Raw genomic sequence first — 17,585 nt, 5'->3', positions numbered from 1 at the left:
TGTTGGACTACCCCCACATTAAGAACTTCTGGCCATCTGAAGTCACCACTGAGAGAGAGAGTCACGGAGGATGAAAAGCCACTTGTCACATTACAACGGACAAAGGGCTCCCATTCGAAATACACAAAGGATCTCTACGAACCAATAAGAAAAAGACAGACACCCATTTTTTTCTTATTAAATGGGCAAAAGACGTGGGCAATTCACAAAAGAAGACATCCAAGTGGCCGGCAAAAGATGCTTGGCCTCCCTGGCCATCAGGGGAATGCAAGCCACACGGGGAGGCCAGCAAGCAGAACGGACGTAATTTAAAAGCCCTACAATACCAAGCGCTGGCAAGGACGCAAGGCGAGGGACCGCTGGATGGGGAAAGAAATCGGCATAACCGCTCTGACCAACGGTTTAGCAGTTCCCCTAAAGAACCGCACAGCCCGTGACCTGCCCCCTCCACTCCTAGTGGGTGTGTGGGTGTGAGCGTGTCACGTGCGTCCGTTCAGGAGCACGGATCTCTGTACCCCAAGAGACGTGTTCGAGACTGTCCACAGCAGTAGTACTGGTAACAGCCCCAAAGCCAGGGTGGCTGGGTTTACAGAAAATGGATGAATACGTTGCGGTATATTCATAAGATGAAATCCTACGTAGCGGTGAGAAAAGCCCCAATTACACCTGCCCATGCTGACATGTGCAGGAAGAATCTTGAAAATATAATATTGAGTGTAAAAAGCAGATGCAATGCGCATCCTGTTCACTGTGAACTTCAGCTGAACAACAAAGAATTTCTTAGGGTAAGTAAGTCCCGAAGATTGCACGGGACACACTCATACTACAGATTATTCTCTCTGCCTCATTGACTGCTGCAGGATGGGGTTGGTAAGGCACCCTGTCACGGGGGGGGGGGGGGGCACGGGCGCGGGGGCACGGCAAGGACTGTGGGGGACAGGCATGCAAGCATGGGGCCGGGGACTGCCCTGGGCCAAGGCTGGGTCAGCGCGGGGTGTCAGCCATTACGGACCCCCCAACCACCACCACCCTCATCCTGAGCTCCTGGACGGCAGAGCCAGGCCTGATCCATGTCTGGGTCTCCAGAGCGCTGCAGGGGACCGGGCACAGGACGGCCTTGTGGCCTTTGGAATGCGTGGCCCAAGGAAAATTTGGAAGGATTCTCTCTCCCAAGTGGAGCATCTCCCGGTGGCACCACTTAGAAGAAAAGCCAATTGTGGTGACCACGAGTTTGCTTTGTTTTCCCTTCCTTGCTTATTCCGGACAGTCCTCCATGTCGAGGCCAGCCTGGTCACAATGCCCCCACCCCTAGTGTAGCACCGAAAGGACTCTCCCCGACCCCCCACCTGTGCCCCCGAGAGCATGCCGGCGCATCCTTCTGAAGGGGAATCATCAGCACAGGCAGAGAAACTGGGGCCCTCTAAGCGGGGAGGGGTTAGGAGGATACCAGGCCCAAACACAGTGGGTCTGTGCTTGCACACCCCTTGTGACGGGCAGCTCACCACTCAGTAAGGTCACATCACCTCTCTTCTGGGCTCCTGCCTGTGGGACAGTCTTCCCGCACTGATGAGAGCCTGCCTTTTGTCACTGTCTTCTGTGCCCCTGCTCTGCCAGCTAGGGTCACATTGAACAGGTCTCCCCCTCAACCTGGGTCAGCCCTGCCCACATGCTCCAGACACCGTTTCTATTTGGACGCTTATGGCTAGAGCTTTATTCAATCCCCGTCCCCCCACTGGTATAATTACACTTCTAAAGCTGGAGAGAACATCTCCTGTATTCTCCGTGTTAGTCAATGTGTGGAGAGCAAGGAAAAGAAAGGGAAACCCGAACATCTGAACTTAGTAATCATCACCACCATCTTGGCCAGGCTACCCTCCTAATGAGCCGCCATATGTCCAGGTGGTCGGTGCCAAGGGGCTGAGCCTTGGCAGACAGTTGGGGGGTGCACAACCCCTGTACCAGGCAGAATCAGCAGCAGGACCAGGAGGTGCTACAGCTGTGAACACCCCCCCAGGGGCAGTGTCACCTGGGAACAGCACAGAGGAGCCTGGCGGGGCAGTGTCCCCTTGTGCATTTGGGACACCGAGGCTCAGAGATGCGTGACTCACCAGGTCAGACATGGAGTGAGAGTCAGAGCCTGGGGACGCCCCTGGTGTGTCTGGGCCCAGGGAGCGAGCACTGGACTGACAGCCTGCACATATGAGCGCTATGTCCCTTTTGGACCTCAGCTGTGCTGTGCGGGGTCCCAACCGGTTGATGACACAGGGTGACAGGCAGAGGGACCTGTGACCGAGAGCTGAGCATCGACCTCCAGAATGCCCACGGCCCTGCCAGCCTCCTGGTCCTTGCCTGAGCTGTTCCCTCGGCCTGTCACACCCTTCCCCAACCCCCCACGCTGCATAGCTGCTTGTGTCCCCTCAGCCGCAGCCCCTCTCCCAGGGGAAGCCTTCCCTGACCCCAGCTCCCAGCCCCTCTCCTCCTGGCCCTTATAGAATCAAGGATTTGGTGGCTGATGTGTCTCCTACGAGGACACGAACCCCGTGAAGGCCGAAGCTGCACCTGTCTGGTTCACAGCATGTCCCCAGGGCCGAGATTAGTGTGTGGCATTCAATACAGCCTTGACAAAGGAACAAAGCAATTAACAGGTGACCACGAAAACACTGACTGGATCCACTGGCCTCAATATCCTCACGGGGCCAGTAAGGCCTAGGGGCATCAGAAGGCTTTTTGGAGAACCAAGGAACCCATACAGAGCCCATTGTTCTGGGCCCGGAACGGAGTACGTGTTCATACAAGGACACTGGCTTCTATGCTGGAGCAGGAAGAGCCCAGATTAGGAGTCCAGACAACCAGTCATTATGTGGCCCTGGGCAAGCCACAGCCCACCTGCGCCTCTACTTGCCCTTCTGTGAAATGGGATAGAGTCCTGGCCCGGCCTTGGGGGCTGCTGAGGTATCAGCTGGAGTAGAGCTAACCTCATCCCGGCCGCCACCCCAGGAGCTCCCAGTGATAGTAATTACAACCAACCTCCAGGGCCTTGCTCTGGGCCAGGCCTTCATCTGGATGGGCCCACACAGATTTCACAACTGCCTGTAATGTGGTAGTATCATCTCCTCACTCTACAGAGGGACCAGAGAGGCTAAGGCACTTGCCCAACGTCACACAGCTACATATTCATACTGTCCCAGTTTGAACAGCCCTTCCCTTACCAACCAGCCGCTGGCCATGGTTGTTGCTGTGACACCCACCACCTGCTCCCAGCCCCTGATGGGGCCCGAGGGAAACCAGGGCAGCTGCTGAAACACCAGCCCATGGCCTGCATGGGGAGCACAGACAAGGTACCACTTAGCCCTCGGCATCAACGGCTGCCCAAACCGCATCCAGAAGAGTCTGGGGGAGACTGGCACAGAATGGGACTCAGAAATATGGCTCCTCTCCTGCCCTCTCCACTTGCAGAAACCACAGTTCAAATCCCCCCTCCGACAGGGAGCCCTCCTGGATCTCACCAAGGCCTCCTGGGGTCCCTTCTCTGGCCTGAGCCTCTCACTCCCGCACTCAGTACTGGGCTCCACATGGCATCAGGCAGTGGGTGTGCACCCAGCCAGCCAGGATGACAGGTAAGGGGGTCAAGGAGAAAGCAGTAAGGCCCCAGGAAAATTCTGGAACTAAAGGGTCTAGAACTGTCCAGGCTGGAAACCCCAAAAGCCAAAGTCAGTAGCCATTGGTGGCCCAAGCACAGGGCAGCTGGACCTCACTCAGGCCTCGGGAGCACCAGCACATGGCCTCTAGCTGGCAGAGGGGCAACAGGGCTGGCCCAACACCCTGGCCCTCCACACACCCATGAGCCTGAGAGCAGGCTGTCAAAGGAGTTGCTCAGCCCCCAGCCATAGGGGTGCACACAGCTGCTCTGGGGGAAGGGGGAGGACACTGAGTGACACCTGCCAGTCCCCACCCCTTGCTTGTCCTCCAGCCCACATATTGGGTTCTGGACAAGGCGGTGTTGGAAGGCTGGCCTCTGCAGTAAATTACAGCAATGGGGTCTCCGTTCATGGAGAGCTTGTTGGTACAGGCACCAGGCCCAGCTAAACCCTCCTGACACCTTCACAACCACCCTCTGCAGGACGTGCACTGTCACTTCCATTTTGCAGGGAAGGAAACTGGGGCACAGAGAGGTTAAGTGACTTGCCCAGGGTCACACAGCTCATAAAAGTTGAGGCCAAGATTTGAGCCCAAGCAGTTTGGTTCTAAAACCACACTACCTCCTACAGAATAGAATATTTTTTTAAAGCGTTGTGTATGTATGTGGACGTGGAGGGGTAAAGGGGTGTTCAAAATACTGGGCAAGGAGATGCAGTCCAGGCTGCCTGGTCTGGTACCTGAAGGCCTCCCCCTTGACCCTCCCGACTTCCCTCTTGCATCTCACGCTCCAGTCCTTCCAGCATGTTCAGCCAGACTCCTTCTCCAAATCTGGGCTCCAGTGGCCTGCCAGGCAGATTCAACGGCCTCCTCTCCACTCCTGGCCTTGGCACCAAGCTCCTCATGTCCTCAAGCGCCCCCCTGGTCCTTGATCATCAAGACCCCGGACACGATGAGGACCAGAGAGATGGCAGCAGGCACCTCCTGTTGCTCAGGGGCAGTGGGACAGCCCACATCTTCCCTCTGCCCCATGAGGAGGCCTTGGCAAGATGGAACCAGGTCCTAAACCTGCCAGCAGCCTCTGGCCACCAGGTGTCACCACATGGCATCCACCAGGCAGGCCAGGGTTTTCCCAGACACGCTGTGTTGGTAACATCTCTCCCCCAAAGTCCCTGCACCCATACAGTCCCGTGTGCCCCCAAATCATCCCTCAGCCTCCCTGCATGTACTGTTCTGATGGTGCAGCTTCAGGCCGTTACCCCTCCATAGCTGTGAATGCCCTTCTCCTCCTTCACAGCTCAGGTCACCTCACCTCCTCCAAGGAGCCTTCTGGGATCACGCCACACTTTCAAGGACATGTGATCTCTCCCCACTGTGTATGGTACCCTCCTCACCCTGCCAGCACTTGGCACCCTGTGGCTATTGCCAGCTCTAGGCCCGCTAAGGGCCACTTGGCCTGTCCACCTACAGAATGGGGACAATAAATCAGTCTGCTCAGGGCTGAGTAAGAATTAGAAACAATGCTTATGGAGACTTTAGCACAGGGACCGGCTTACTGAATTTGCTCAAGAATGATTTGCTGCCCACCACCATCACCATCACAACTACCATCATTATCACCATCATCATCACCACCTCCACCATCATCACCATCACCATCATCATCATCACCATCATCACCACCATCACCACCATCATCACCGTCATCATCACCATCACCACCATCACTACCATCATCATAACCATCATCATCACCATCACCACAATCATCATCACCATCATCATCACCACCTCCACCATCATCACCATCATAATCACCATCATCATCATCATTACCACCTCCACCACCATCACCATCACAACTACCACCATCATCACCATCATCATCACCACCACCACCATCACCACCATAATCATCACCATCAGCACCATCATCACCACCATCACCATCACAACAACCATCATCATCACCACCACCATCATCACCACCACCATCATCATCCCCATCATCACCACTACAATGGCCATCACAACCATCATCCCCATCATCATCTGCATCATCCTCACCAGGGCTCTGATGGACACACTGACCATCACACAGAAGAGTCATGACTCTTTCTCACCATGATCCCCACTGAGCCAGGGATGAGGCCTGACTATTCTGTGCACCCAACAGAGAGTAAGAGCTTGATATGTACTCATGATGGAAACAACTGCCATCCCTGACACAGTAAACTAGGTCTTCGGCCTTCCATGAAAATTACAACTGCCTTTCCCCCGCCTGGCTGATCACTCGTCACCCCTCACCCATGCAACTCTGGTGTGTGTCAGGGGACATGGGCAATGGGGAGATTCCTAGTATACACAATAATGGTTGAAAGCAGGGGTTCTGGAACCAGAGTGCCTGGGTTTAACCCCAGGTTTGCCCCTTCCAAGCTGCATGACATTTGGCAAGATCCTCAAGCTCTCTGTGCCTCAGTTTGCTCACCTGGAAACTGGGGATAATAACAGTACCCGTCTGTATGTGAGACAAACAGCACAGAGAACACAGCTGATAGAACTACTTGCCAGTTAGATATGGGGGCCTGCCGGGGGCCACACAGGGGTGTGGGAAGAGCTGAGATCTGGAGCTCCCTGGTGCTTCCCCGAGCCCCACTTCCCTCTGCACCTTCAGCCCCAGCTCCCCCAGCGCCCCTCCCGAGGTCGGGAAGGCACCCAGGGCGCACTCACCATGGCGAGCCGTAGATCCGGAAGCCCCGCACAGTGACCTCCGAGTCCTGCAGGTAGATACAGTTGGTCAGCAGGGACTGCACGTTCTCATAGTTCTCTGGCTTCAGCTTCGACACAGACGGGAAGTAGTAAAAGTCTTGCTTGATGAGGTCAGCCATGAACTCCTGGTCAAAGGTCAGCTCATGGTTGCCGGCAATGACGATCTTGTACTCGTAGGGCAGGCTACCTGCAGGGGTGGACAGAGACACGCAGGACACCGCTGTTGGCCTGCTGAGAGCCACCCCCCCAGGCGGGGGAGGGCGGCGGGCAAGAGGCACCGGGATCCCCAGCGGAGCAGCCCCCGCTGCTCGGTCCCCCATCCATGCCCTGGGATCAGAGGCAACGGCAGGTGGCCCCATCCCCTGTGCTCCGGTGGCAGGTAGGTGACAAGCCACCAGACCCAGACCAGCAGGAGGGCCCCTGGCCTCATCCTCAGGACTTACCCGCCTCGGGTTCCTCTGTCTGAGCCACTTTTCCCCTGAAAGGAGACCCCACCCCGGACCTCCAGGCCTGGCCCCCCAGCCTCGCTGTCCCAGGCCACTCACCACGGGGGGGCCTGACTCGGGAGCCACCACCCTCCACCAGGAAGCGCAAGTTCCTTGCAGAGCCTGTGTGAAACCTCTGGAGACCCCACACTCAGGGAAGGGCCAACCCTGACTGTCCAAGCCAAATGCAATCCAAACAAAGCTGTCTATGCAGACCATACGCTGAACCAGTAACAGGTCCTTCCAGCTTGGCTCTGTGCAGAGCCCCGGGCCATTCTTCCACACCTTACTTCCTGCCCTTTCTTCCTCTGGGACCCCACCTTGCAGATGCCCTGAGCAGGTGTGGGTGCTGCCTCCCACCTGACATGGCTGTGGGCCGGGTTCCGGCACAGCCGCTCCCCCTCCCACTACCACGGCCCCTCGGACTCAGTAAACCACCACCCCCACCCTTGGCCCCCACTGCCCCCCAGAAACCAGCCTGACCCCAGGCTCGGGTCTCTGCCTCCCCATCGCCCACCTGCCTTAGTTGCTGGGCTCCCCGGGCCTGGAGAAAAAGTCATGATAGTACCTGTGGGCCCCGATTTGGATGAAAATGTCATGCTGAAGGTGAGCCAACCTGGAGGCCCAAGTCCTTCTCCTGGACCCTCCAGCCTTCTGTCTGGGGGCGGGGGGGCCTGGTGACATGTCGGGGAACCCTCCCAAGGGGCCTCAACCTCCTGGCTCCCAGCAAATGGAGAAGGAAGAGCAAGAGACCGCCTGGCTGCTGGAGATCCACCCCTCACAGCGCTTCTTCTCTGACCCCGGGTGGCCATGACCCCCACAAGAGCACACACAGCTGCAGTGCTCAGTTCGGGAGCCCGCTGGCTTCAGGTCCAATCCCAGCTCTGTCACCTCTCAAATGAGCAAGTCACTCAACCTCTCTGAGCTTCAGTTTCCCCTGACCACGGAGGGTGTGCCTGGGGAATGCCCCTTCCTGGGAGCTAAGGACCTCTCTGCCCCCACTCCTCAGGAAGAGCAGGGCCTTCGTGAAACTCTGTATCCTCTGCCCTGTGAGTGCTCTGTCAGGAACCCAATTCCAGAAATGGCCCAACTTCTAAGGACCGTTTGCCTCACTGAGAACTGACGCCCACAATATCGGATTGGATGGGACAGACGTGTGGTCAGACTCGGCTCCCGATAGGCGTTCTAGGAAGCAGTGTGCTTTTCCCAGCCCTGTGTGAGCTCCGGGAAGGGGCAGGGCGAGCCTTGTGGCAAACAATCAATCATGAGAATGATAAACAATAATACAACGATGTTTGGGGCACTGTAACTACAACTATCATGTTCTAATTGCAAGGGAACAGAAGAGTCCAGAACGTAGTTAGAATCTTATTTCTTCACACCCCTGCCTCACCCCTGAGACCAGGACCGACACATCCTGTCTGGTCTTGAGCTCTGTGGCCATGGCAAACTGCTGCCTGAGGGTCACCTGAGTCCCAGCCTGGCCACGGAGCAGGGAAGGGAGCAAGACAGAAGTTTGCCCAAAAACTGGCAGAAAACCATAATCTTGCTCATCACTGCCTCTCCCGCCGCCCCAGAGTCCTTCATAAGTTTGAGAAAAGAGGGTTTTCTCCTCCTTGGCGTTTATCTACTCTGGGAGCCCCGAGACAACGACAGGCTCTATGGCCTGGGTCCCAGACCCAGCTCTGCCACTCACCAGCTGTGTGCCTTGGTTTCCCCACCTATAAAGCAGGAAGAAGAACACCCACCCCTCCAAACCGCTCCGGGGTTTCGGAAGACACTGAAGAGAGACAAGCAGCACTTGGTATTCACAGTGTCAGCTTCCCCGGGACTCCGTTTGCAGGCCAGACGTGCCCAGAGGCACATTTCGTTTGGCACAACTTTTCTATTTGAATCTGGTTGCCAACATAAAAAATGCAAAAAAGTCCCAATAAAATGCCATTCTTTGTTTTCTAAAAATCAATCAATCAATTTTAAATTTCATGCTCCTGGCCCAGTCAAGTGCTGAGTATCTGTGCCTCCGTTAGACCGGAAGCCAATGTCCGTCTGCCCCAGTCCCCACCTGTCCCTACTACACACACCCCGCCCACGTCACTCATTTTGAGGAACTGCCCACTCCTGGCAGGCCCCTGCCCCTCGGTGCTGCCAGTCAGGTGGGGGGGGGTGCTCTCCAGGCCCTCTGCCTCCCCACTGTGCCCACCCTCCTACTTGCAACACAGCCCACCCTGCTGGGCCCAGCTGAGGGGTGCAGAGTATCTGTTTGCTCCCCAAGCCGAGCCGGAGAGCTGCAGGGGCGCAAGACCCGATGTGTTTGCTTCGCTCGTCCCATCCCTGGCAGGTCCCAGCAAAAATCTGGCAAATGAAGCCGCCGACAGCAACACAGGGTGACATGGAGCAGAGAACCCCTCGGTGGCCCTGCTCCGGCTGCCCGCGGGGAGGGAGGAGGTCTGCGGGGGCCTGAGCATCTGGGGGAGGGTCGTGGAGGACACCCCAGAGAAGACCACCATCTCCTGGACCCCATCGTCGGGCCAGCCACCCTCGGTAAAGCCTGGCCCCTGCAATCCGCAAGGAACTTTCTGAGATACACTGTGCAGCTGGGGAAAATGAGGCTCTCGGGTCAGGAATCTGTCCAGGTCCCACAAAGCGGTGAGCAGGGGAGGGGTCACTGGACATGGGTCCAGGTGATCCCACATCCCTGGGTCAGCGACTCCAACTCCTTCAAGGCCGCCAGGCCACGGAGTCAGCCGGGGGCTCTCGCTGAGCCCCTTCCCACACGGCAATCGGAGGACGAGCGGTGGCCTCTGCCCACCGCCTTGCAGATCTGACTCTACGTTTCGACTTCAAGTCTCCCATCCATCCCACTCTGAGCACCGCCCCGGCTGCGGGAGCCCTGCTCGTGTATTTATGTCCTGTCTCCGACTGGGGGTGTTACTTAAACTAATTAGCAAATGACTCCAACTGTACAGTTTCATTTATTTCTGTAGCTCTGGACTACCGGGGACTGGGGAGTGAGCACGAAGCTGTCAGCTCTCCCCTGTTCCTCCCCCCTCCCCAGAGGAGGGAACCGAGGCTTCCTCCCTCCCAGGGAAGAGTGGATGGGGGGTCAAGGCTCCTGTATACAAAGCCAGGTGGGGACAGGAGCCGCAACTTGCTGCCTGATACCCTCAAATACTGTCTGGGCTCTCCCTGCAGAGTGGGTGCCACGGCTTGGAGGCAGGGGGCACGTCCACTGGCACACACATCAGTGGTCCAGCACCACGCCCCTCTGAGCTCGAGGTCTAGCCACAGACGTATGTGTCTGGCCACCTGGACCTGGCAACTCTCCAGCTGTGTACGACCGTCACAGACACTGAAGTGTAACTATCCCCATTTTCCGTCTGGGAAAGCAAGGCTCAGAGAGGTTGCCTAAGTTTACACAAGTCACGAATAAAGTGATAACTGCAGATGGCACTGGACACTTGACAGACCTTGGGGCTTGGCCTCATCAAACTCATCCAGAACTGGCACCCCAAACCTTCAAGCCCACTGCCTCCCAGTGAGTGTGTGGGTGGGTGGAGGGATGGAGGATGGATGGACAGAGATGGACAGATTACGGACGAACAGACGGATGGTGAGAGATGGATGAATACATTTATCAGCCCACCCACCCATCCTGAGATAACTCTGCCTGTCTTCTTTATACCAGCCAACCCCCGACCCCTGGGTGCTCTCACCTTTCCTCCAAATTTTTCTCCAACTGCCCCAGCAGGTCATGTTTTCAGACCCATGTCCCTCCCCCACAACCCTGAACGTCCATCTCTGAATCTTCTCCAATCGGACCTGCTCTCACCCAGGTGGGAGTGGGGGAGCCAGAACTAAAGCTCTGGAATGGCCTGACCATCGTGGAATGGTGTAGAGAAGTCCCCTCCTCTATTCTAGGACTGCTACCTCTGTTGTTACTGCCTAAGGCTGCCTTAGCCTCCAGGTGCTCCCATGACCCTGCAGCTCTTACCAACCTGACTGTGGATAAAATGCCCACTGACCAGTCAGCACAGGCTTTCTTGCTTGGCTTCTGCCTCCCCCGCCTCTATCTAGGCTGTGAAGGTGGGGAGTGTTTGGGGACCTCAGTGACTCATTAACTGGAAGCGGCTGTATGGGTAAAATAGATGAGATGAACACAAACTCTTCAGCACACAGAGGGAATTAATGCTGTTGCCTCTGTCCTTCCCGTCCGCAGGGAAGAGGGCTGGCCTGCAGGGGCGGGAGCACCTGCCTGACAAAGTGCCAGAAGGTCCTGAACCCCAGGAGAGGGAGTGTTCTGCAGGTGGGTGAAGCTAACAGAGGGGAGAGATGGGTCCTAATGCTTTTTCTTACCCACCTCCCCTCATCGGCCCCTCAGAAGCAAGTAATCCAGTCAGCCTGTCCCCAAAGCCCGTCAAGCCAGAAACTTGCTTTTTTCCCGGAGGCTGGGCCCCGCTGTCATACCACCCCCACCCTGGTCAGCTGTCCACAAGCTCGGATGGAGCATGAGTCCTGTTCCGGACCCTAGAGAGACACCATCAGGGACACCTTGATGAACAAGACTCAGTCGTGAGTTCAGTCCCAGAAGTGACACACGGAGGTTCCAGTCCACATCACAGAGGGGACAAAGGAGGAAACTGGAGCTCAGAGAGGGGACGGGCACTGCCTGAGGTCACACAGCAAGACGGCGGAGAGCCGGGACGTGAACCCCTGCTTCCTGCCTCTGGAGTGCTGGACATTGGCCACCCCAGCCTCTCGCGGGACATGCCTGATGAGCTGTGGACCAGAAAGATACGAGGACAGATAAGAGGAGCCGATCATGGACTGGACAGGCTGGTTAGATCCTGGGCCAGGTGGCTGATCTCCCAACCTGATCTCTGAGAAGCCCCAAGTCCTCGTGGAAACCAGCCCTGCTTCCAGAACCGCTGGGCGTTGTCCTACCTTTGTAATCTGCACGACAACGTTCAGACCATCTTCCCCAAATACTTCCTTTCTTCTCGGCCAGATTATCTGGGTTCCTGGCATTTGTAGCCATGGATTTGTTGGTGGTAAAAAGACGATTAGGTACGAATCAGCTGAGCAGTAGAGGATGACCATATTGTTTTAACTTTCCATTTGCCGTATACATCCTAATAGATACGCATCCACATACGGATGCCACACGGCAGCAAGTGTGCACGGCGTTCGGGGCTCACAGAGGGACAGAAAAAAAAAAAACCTCTGCTACTTGCACTTCCAAGATTAATCTCCTTCCAAAAGGTTACAATTCTTCTTCGCTAACACTTACCCGTCCCGTTGAACAGAAAGTGCTGCCCCCAAACTGTGTAATCTGTTAAATTCAACAAGATACGCGCACGCTTCTCGGTAATCTATGCCATTCCCGGAGCAGTGCATTGAGCCCGGCAGAGTTTTAGTGTTCTCTAAATGCAACGACAATCAGGAAAATGCCCACTTATGGCTTTTCCCGCCCATTCCTATCTCACAGAACACAGCAGAGGGGGATGGAATAAAGAGACAGCGTAAGGATCTCTGATTGCATTTTGAGTACATCTTTGACAGTTCTGTGTTTAAACACTTGCCAGTGTCTGGGAGACTCACATTATTAGCAGGCTTCTTGGTATGGTGCACAATCTAGAATAACACTGGGACGGAGCAGGCTCCACGACTCAGCTTTGAGCCCCCAGCGGGTCCCGACACAGCTCGGACGCCTTAATGCCGGCGATGCACAGCCAAGCACACACAGAGGGCATGGGCCAGCAGTGCAGGGAGATGGGGAATTCTGCCCGAAGCTGGAACAGGCAGGAGAGGTCTGAAGACACAGGCCTGGGTCAGTGGCCAGAGCCCAGCGACAGGAAGACAGGAACACGCTCAGGGGCTATGCCTGCAAAATTTGTTTTCTGCTGCCCTGCTGTGAATATTTCCTGGTGCTAGGCAGTGTCATATAGGCCATTTGCATTTTACATGCAATGCTTCTAGATTTTCCCCACCTGCCAGGTAAGAAGCAATGTAGTGGACGGGTTCGCCATGGAGCCCAAAAAGCCTGAATCCGAGGGGCGCCTGAGGGGTGCCTGGGTGGCTCAGTTGTTAAGCAGAGTCTTCTGTTCAGGTCGTGATCCCAAGGTCCTGGGATCAAGCCCCGCATCGGGCTCCCTGCTCCGCGGGGGGCCTGCTTCTCCCTCTCCCACCCCCTCTGCTTGTGTTCCCTCTCTCGCTGTCTGTCTCTGTCAAATAAATAAATAAAATCTTTAAAAAAAAAAAAAGAAGAAGAAGAAGCCTGAATCCGATTTCCACCTACTGGCTGATTGGCTGGGGGTGAAAACTCTCACTTCTCTGAGCCTCAGCGTCTTCATCTATAAGAAGAAGTTAGGGTTCTTGCAAGAAGCACACTAGGCAGATTGTAAAGCGTCTGTGTTGTACTTACCTTGGGGTTTGTTTTAATCAGGTATATATGATAAGTAAGACATGCCAACATGGAAATGACTGTCACAGATAAAGAAGTTTATACTCACAGATCCCTAGACACAGGCGGCATTCAGGGCCATACCGGCCACACAGGGAAGCCAGGGCAGGTCAGGAGGCAGAGGGAGTGAAGAAGAAACCTGGACCAGAGCCTTTGCTGTGGTTTCCAAGGGACAAGAAGCAAGTTTAGGATTGGCTAGGCTAGACCATTCTGGCTGGCTCAGGGGCCCGGGGGCTGCCCCTACTTGTCAGGTGCCTGGCTCTGGGGTGACTGGGGGCCCCGGGTAGGGGCTGAGAGCCAGAGAGCCTATAAAGGGGAGGGTGGTGATGGAGGCAGGGGCTCTGGGTTGGTCGGTTTGTATAACAAAAGGCATGCTCAAAGGCGGGTCCTTTTACTCTCTCTAGAATGGGTTAACCCTGGGACCGGCAGTGCCTCCAGGCCCAGCAAGGCCCCAAGATGTCAGAGCATCAGAATATGGAAAATTACAGGCATACTGATACAACCTGGATGCCAGCCATTATTGGCGCCTTCCAGGGCTGTTAAGAAGACCAAATGTGTGTTCTATAATGCAATCCAGACATGTTAGCCAGGAAGATAAAGATGAAAAAGGGGGCTAGGGAGGTCGGACCACCTGCCTGGGGTGCTGCTGGCAGGTCAGCCTACCCAGAGTTGGGTGTGGAGACCCCAGGGTGGGAAGGACCCATCCTAGGACGGCAGACCCCGCACCGACCTGCAAGCGGGCCTTGCCCTCCCCCCCCGGCCCGCTGTCCGGCGTGGGAGGGCTCTGGATTCCCAACTCAGTACTGCTGCCCATATTTAAGAGGCAAATGCAATTTTTCTTCTGTTCTATCCTAATAGCCAAAATGTTTAACTTTCAAACATTTGTTTTTCCTGGGAAATGTTTTAAAAACAGGAACATTCAGTCCTAATCATCTTTAAAAGCTTGTTCCAACTGCTACCGCCGAGCACAGTGACTTTAGGCTGAAAGGGACAACCAGAGTCTCTGCGTCCTGCCTCCCAAAAAGAAGGCCAAATGCAGCCAGAAAGATTTAGTATGAACCTCCCCAGAAGCCACAGCCTGGAAGAACATGCCAGGGCAAAGGTGTTCAGGAAAGGCCCTGGGGCCTCAGGTGGGAGCCAAGTTGGTCACATTCAGCACTTGAGGCTATGGCACCCCCTCCGGGCCAGGCCCCTGTTGGTGCTCTGACCTCACCTTGCACAACATGCCCATCCCTGCCCTGCCCTGTCCAGGCGTCCCTCGGCGGCTAAAGGCCTCCTGCCTTTTGCTCCTGCTGTTGCATCCACCCTGGGACCCCTCTCTGCCCTTCTTTCTGGGGCCACTCCAATTCCGCTCACCCTACACAGTCAGCCCAAGTGTCGCTTCCTCCAAGATGCCTGCTATGAACACCCTCCCTCACCCGATCAGGGCTCCCAGCCCTGCCCAGCCAGCGCTCTTTCTTGCTTCCCCTACCAGCGTGGGCACCCTTCCGGGACCTGCCCAATCCCTCTTCCGTGCCAGACACAGGGCTGGGCAAAGGTAGGTCATCACACACATTCACTGAGTCCACAAGGTACAGATGATGAGGGTTAGAGGGGTCAATGACTCACCGAAGGTCTCCCAGCCAATCCTCTAAGGACGTTCTGGAAGGTGAAGCTAGTTACCATGAATGGGACTGATGATCATGACACAGACCAGCCTGTCAGGTGACGGCCTCCAGAAGTTGCGAGCCGTGTTACCTACCCCCTTGCGTTCCATGAGGAGGTGATGTGCAAGACTTGACCTTCTGAGAGCCCTTTTTCAGCTCTCTGAGACCTTCCAGGCAGGTGTGTGAGTAATGCTGGGGTGGGGGCTCCCCGGCGGGGGTGTCATAGGGTAAGACAGTGGGGCCAAAAGGGTACTTTCACAAGAATGGCATCTGAATGCCCACGTTCCTCTACTTGTTGCTAACAGCCCATGCAATCAACAGTAAAGCAATCAAGAAGGCATGACCCTCCAAGGACAAAGGTTTGGGAGTTGGAGGGATGGATGAGTGGACTGGCTTGGCTGAGCAGAAAAAACTGAAAGCAAAGCCTTGGGAGAGGGTTGGGGGAGGGGAAGGGAAAGGTTGGGGGAGGGGGTCACTGGAAGCAAACCCAGCTGTGGCCAGAGGCCCGGTTGGCTCAGAGATGCAGACCCAGGTGTGTGGTCTGACCTAGAACCTGTAGGAGCAGGTGGGTCTGGACCCCTCCCCCATCACAGCCATTCAGGAAACCAGGCCCTCCCCCCCTAGTCTCCACAGAAGAAGGGGGTTTAGTTTCAAGGGAAAATAACAGCTCCAAAGAACCCCATTTAGGGACCATCAGACCCAAGGGAGGATGGGCAGCAATGTGGGGACTGAACAAGAGGAAGATACAGTGAAAGCATAAACATGGTGACTTTCGAGACCCCAGGCCACTTCCCCACTCAGCTCGCAAATCCTGGGAGCCAGGCTTGCAAACGGGGACCCCCTTTCTGGGGAGAAAGACAGGGCCAGGAGGGAAAACCTACAGACACAGATATAGGGGGTTCTCCCAGAGAGATGGCCAGGTCCCCGTGATGGCAAGCTGCTCCCCTCCCTGCACACACACAGCTTTCAAATGCACAAACACACAGGATCATCAGGCCTCAGAGGAAAACCTCCAGGCTGAACGCGGACTCAGAGACCAAAACAAGCAGAAGAAAGGAAATTGGAGAAAATGGGACTGATGCAGGAGAAATAACTTAATATATAATTAACACCCTCAGTGAGATAACAGAAGATATTGCACCCATGAAATTCTAGCAGGGTGCTCTTCACAAAAGAAATAAAATCTTAGCAGCATTTTAAAAATTTGGTTTAAGAGTGGGAAGATAAAGTCGAGAAAATCTCCCAGAGACTGGAACAAAAAGACGATGACATGAGTACCAAGCGAGAAAAGATACAAAACTCAGTTGTATGAGTTGTGGAAAGAGATGTCACAGATAAAAGAGAAGAGGGAAATTTTTAAAAATATAAGAATATGAGAAAATGTCCCAGGATTAAAGGACAAAGTTTGCGCCATTAAAAAGGTTGCCCAAGTACCCAGAAAAATGAATGAAAAAAGGCTCACACCCAAGGCACACCGCCCAGACACAAGACAGCTCCTACACTAAAGATGAGGTATGCAAACAAGAGTGGGGTTCTCACTGGCTATACCAGAAGTGACAAGAACGGTTTTGGAGCAATGCCTTCCAAATCCTGAGGGAAAATCATGTGCTGCCTGGAATTCTAGAGCTAGGCGAGCTATCAGTCAAGACTGAGGACAGAATGAGCACTTTTTCTGACATGCAACTTTGCCAAACATTTATGTCTACTGCATTCTTTCTCAGAAGGCTACTGGAGGGTGTGTTCCACCAAAACAAGGGAGTAAACCAAGAAGAAGGAAGCCACGGGGTGCTGGAATCTGGGGCTCCAGGACGGAAGAAAGGCGGAGACTCTGGGATGATGGCAGTACGCAGGCTCAAGAGTCCAGACTGGGCCAGGGGCCAGAGGTTCAAGGGAAAATGGGAAAAAGGAGCCAGAAGATGGCTTAGCAGGGGCTCATCACACTGCGGGGGGGCATTTAGAGCTCTGCAGGGGGCGCCTGGGTGGCTCAGTCGGTTAAGCATCTGCCTTCAGCTCAGGTCACGATCTCAGGGTCCTGGGATCGAGCCCCACGTCGGGCTCCCTGCTCAGCAGAGAGCCTGCTTCTCCCTCTCCCTCTGCCTCTCCCCTCCACTCATTCTCTCTCTCTCTAATAAATAAAATCTTAAAAATAAAACAAAAACAAAAACCTCTGCAGGACACAGGAATGAACCACAATGCGTACAAAGAAAAACAAGAAAGCACACAAAACAATTGACTACTTTAGAAAAAACAACAAGTTGCACAACGAATATTTAACCTAAAACTGTCTTAGAACAATATTAAAAGGACAGGAGAAGAGATGTGTGTACATGGGTGGAGAGGCTAAGTCTCTAAATCTTCATTTTTAATTGTAAGAAATTAAAGAGTAACATCTAAAATTGAAAAATAAAAGACAGTCATATAAGTTTGTTACTTAGAGACACGCTGGTAATAAAAGCTACCAGGATTACATGGACAATAGGAATGGGGACTGAGGAGGGGGATGGGGGGGGACTGCTGGTTTCATCAGAAGCCTCCTAGCACGTTGTGACTATGTATACGTATTACTTTAATGCAGATAAAACTTTAATT

The 17,585-nt window shown here is 54.7% G+C and overlaps 1 protein-coding gene across 1 annotated transcript in view; it reads right to left on the bottom strand.

Annotated features, from left to right (window-relative positions):
* MPPED1 (metallophosphoesterase domain containing 1) overlaps positions 1-17,585 on the bottom strand; it is a 63,538-nt gene that overhangs the window by 20,304 nt on the left and 25,649 nt on the right. The window contains exon 3 of the mRNA XM_028115311.1: positions 6,367-6,592. Coding sequence (XP_027971112.1) covers positions 6,367-6,592 — 226 coding nt within the window. The remainder of the gene's footprint in view (positions 1-6,366; positions 6,593-17,585) is intronic.

This window comes from Eumetopias jubatus, unplaced genomic scaffold (assembly GCF_037043125.1).
Source record: "Eumetopias jubatus isolate StellerSeaLion01/CBP00866 unplaced genomic scaffold, mEumJub1_p1.0 scaffold_8, whole genome shotgun sequence".
NCBI lineage: Eukaryota > Metazoa > Chordata > Mammalia > Carnivora > Otariidae > Eumetopias > Eumetopias jubatus.
The sequence above is the reverse complement of the archived record's forward strand: the minus strand, read 5'-3'. Positions and strand labels throughout refer to the sequence as shown.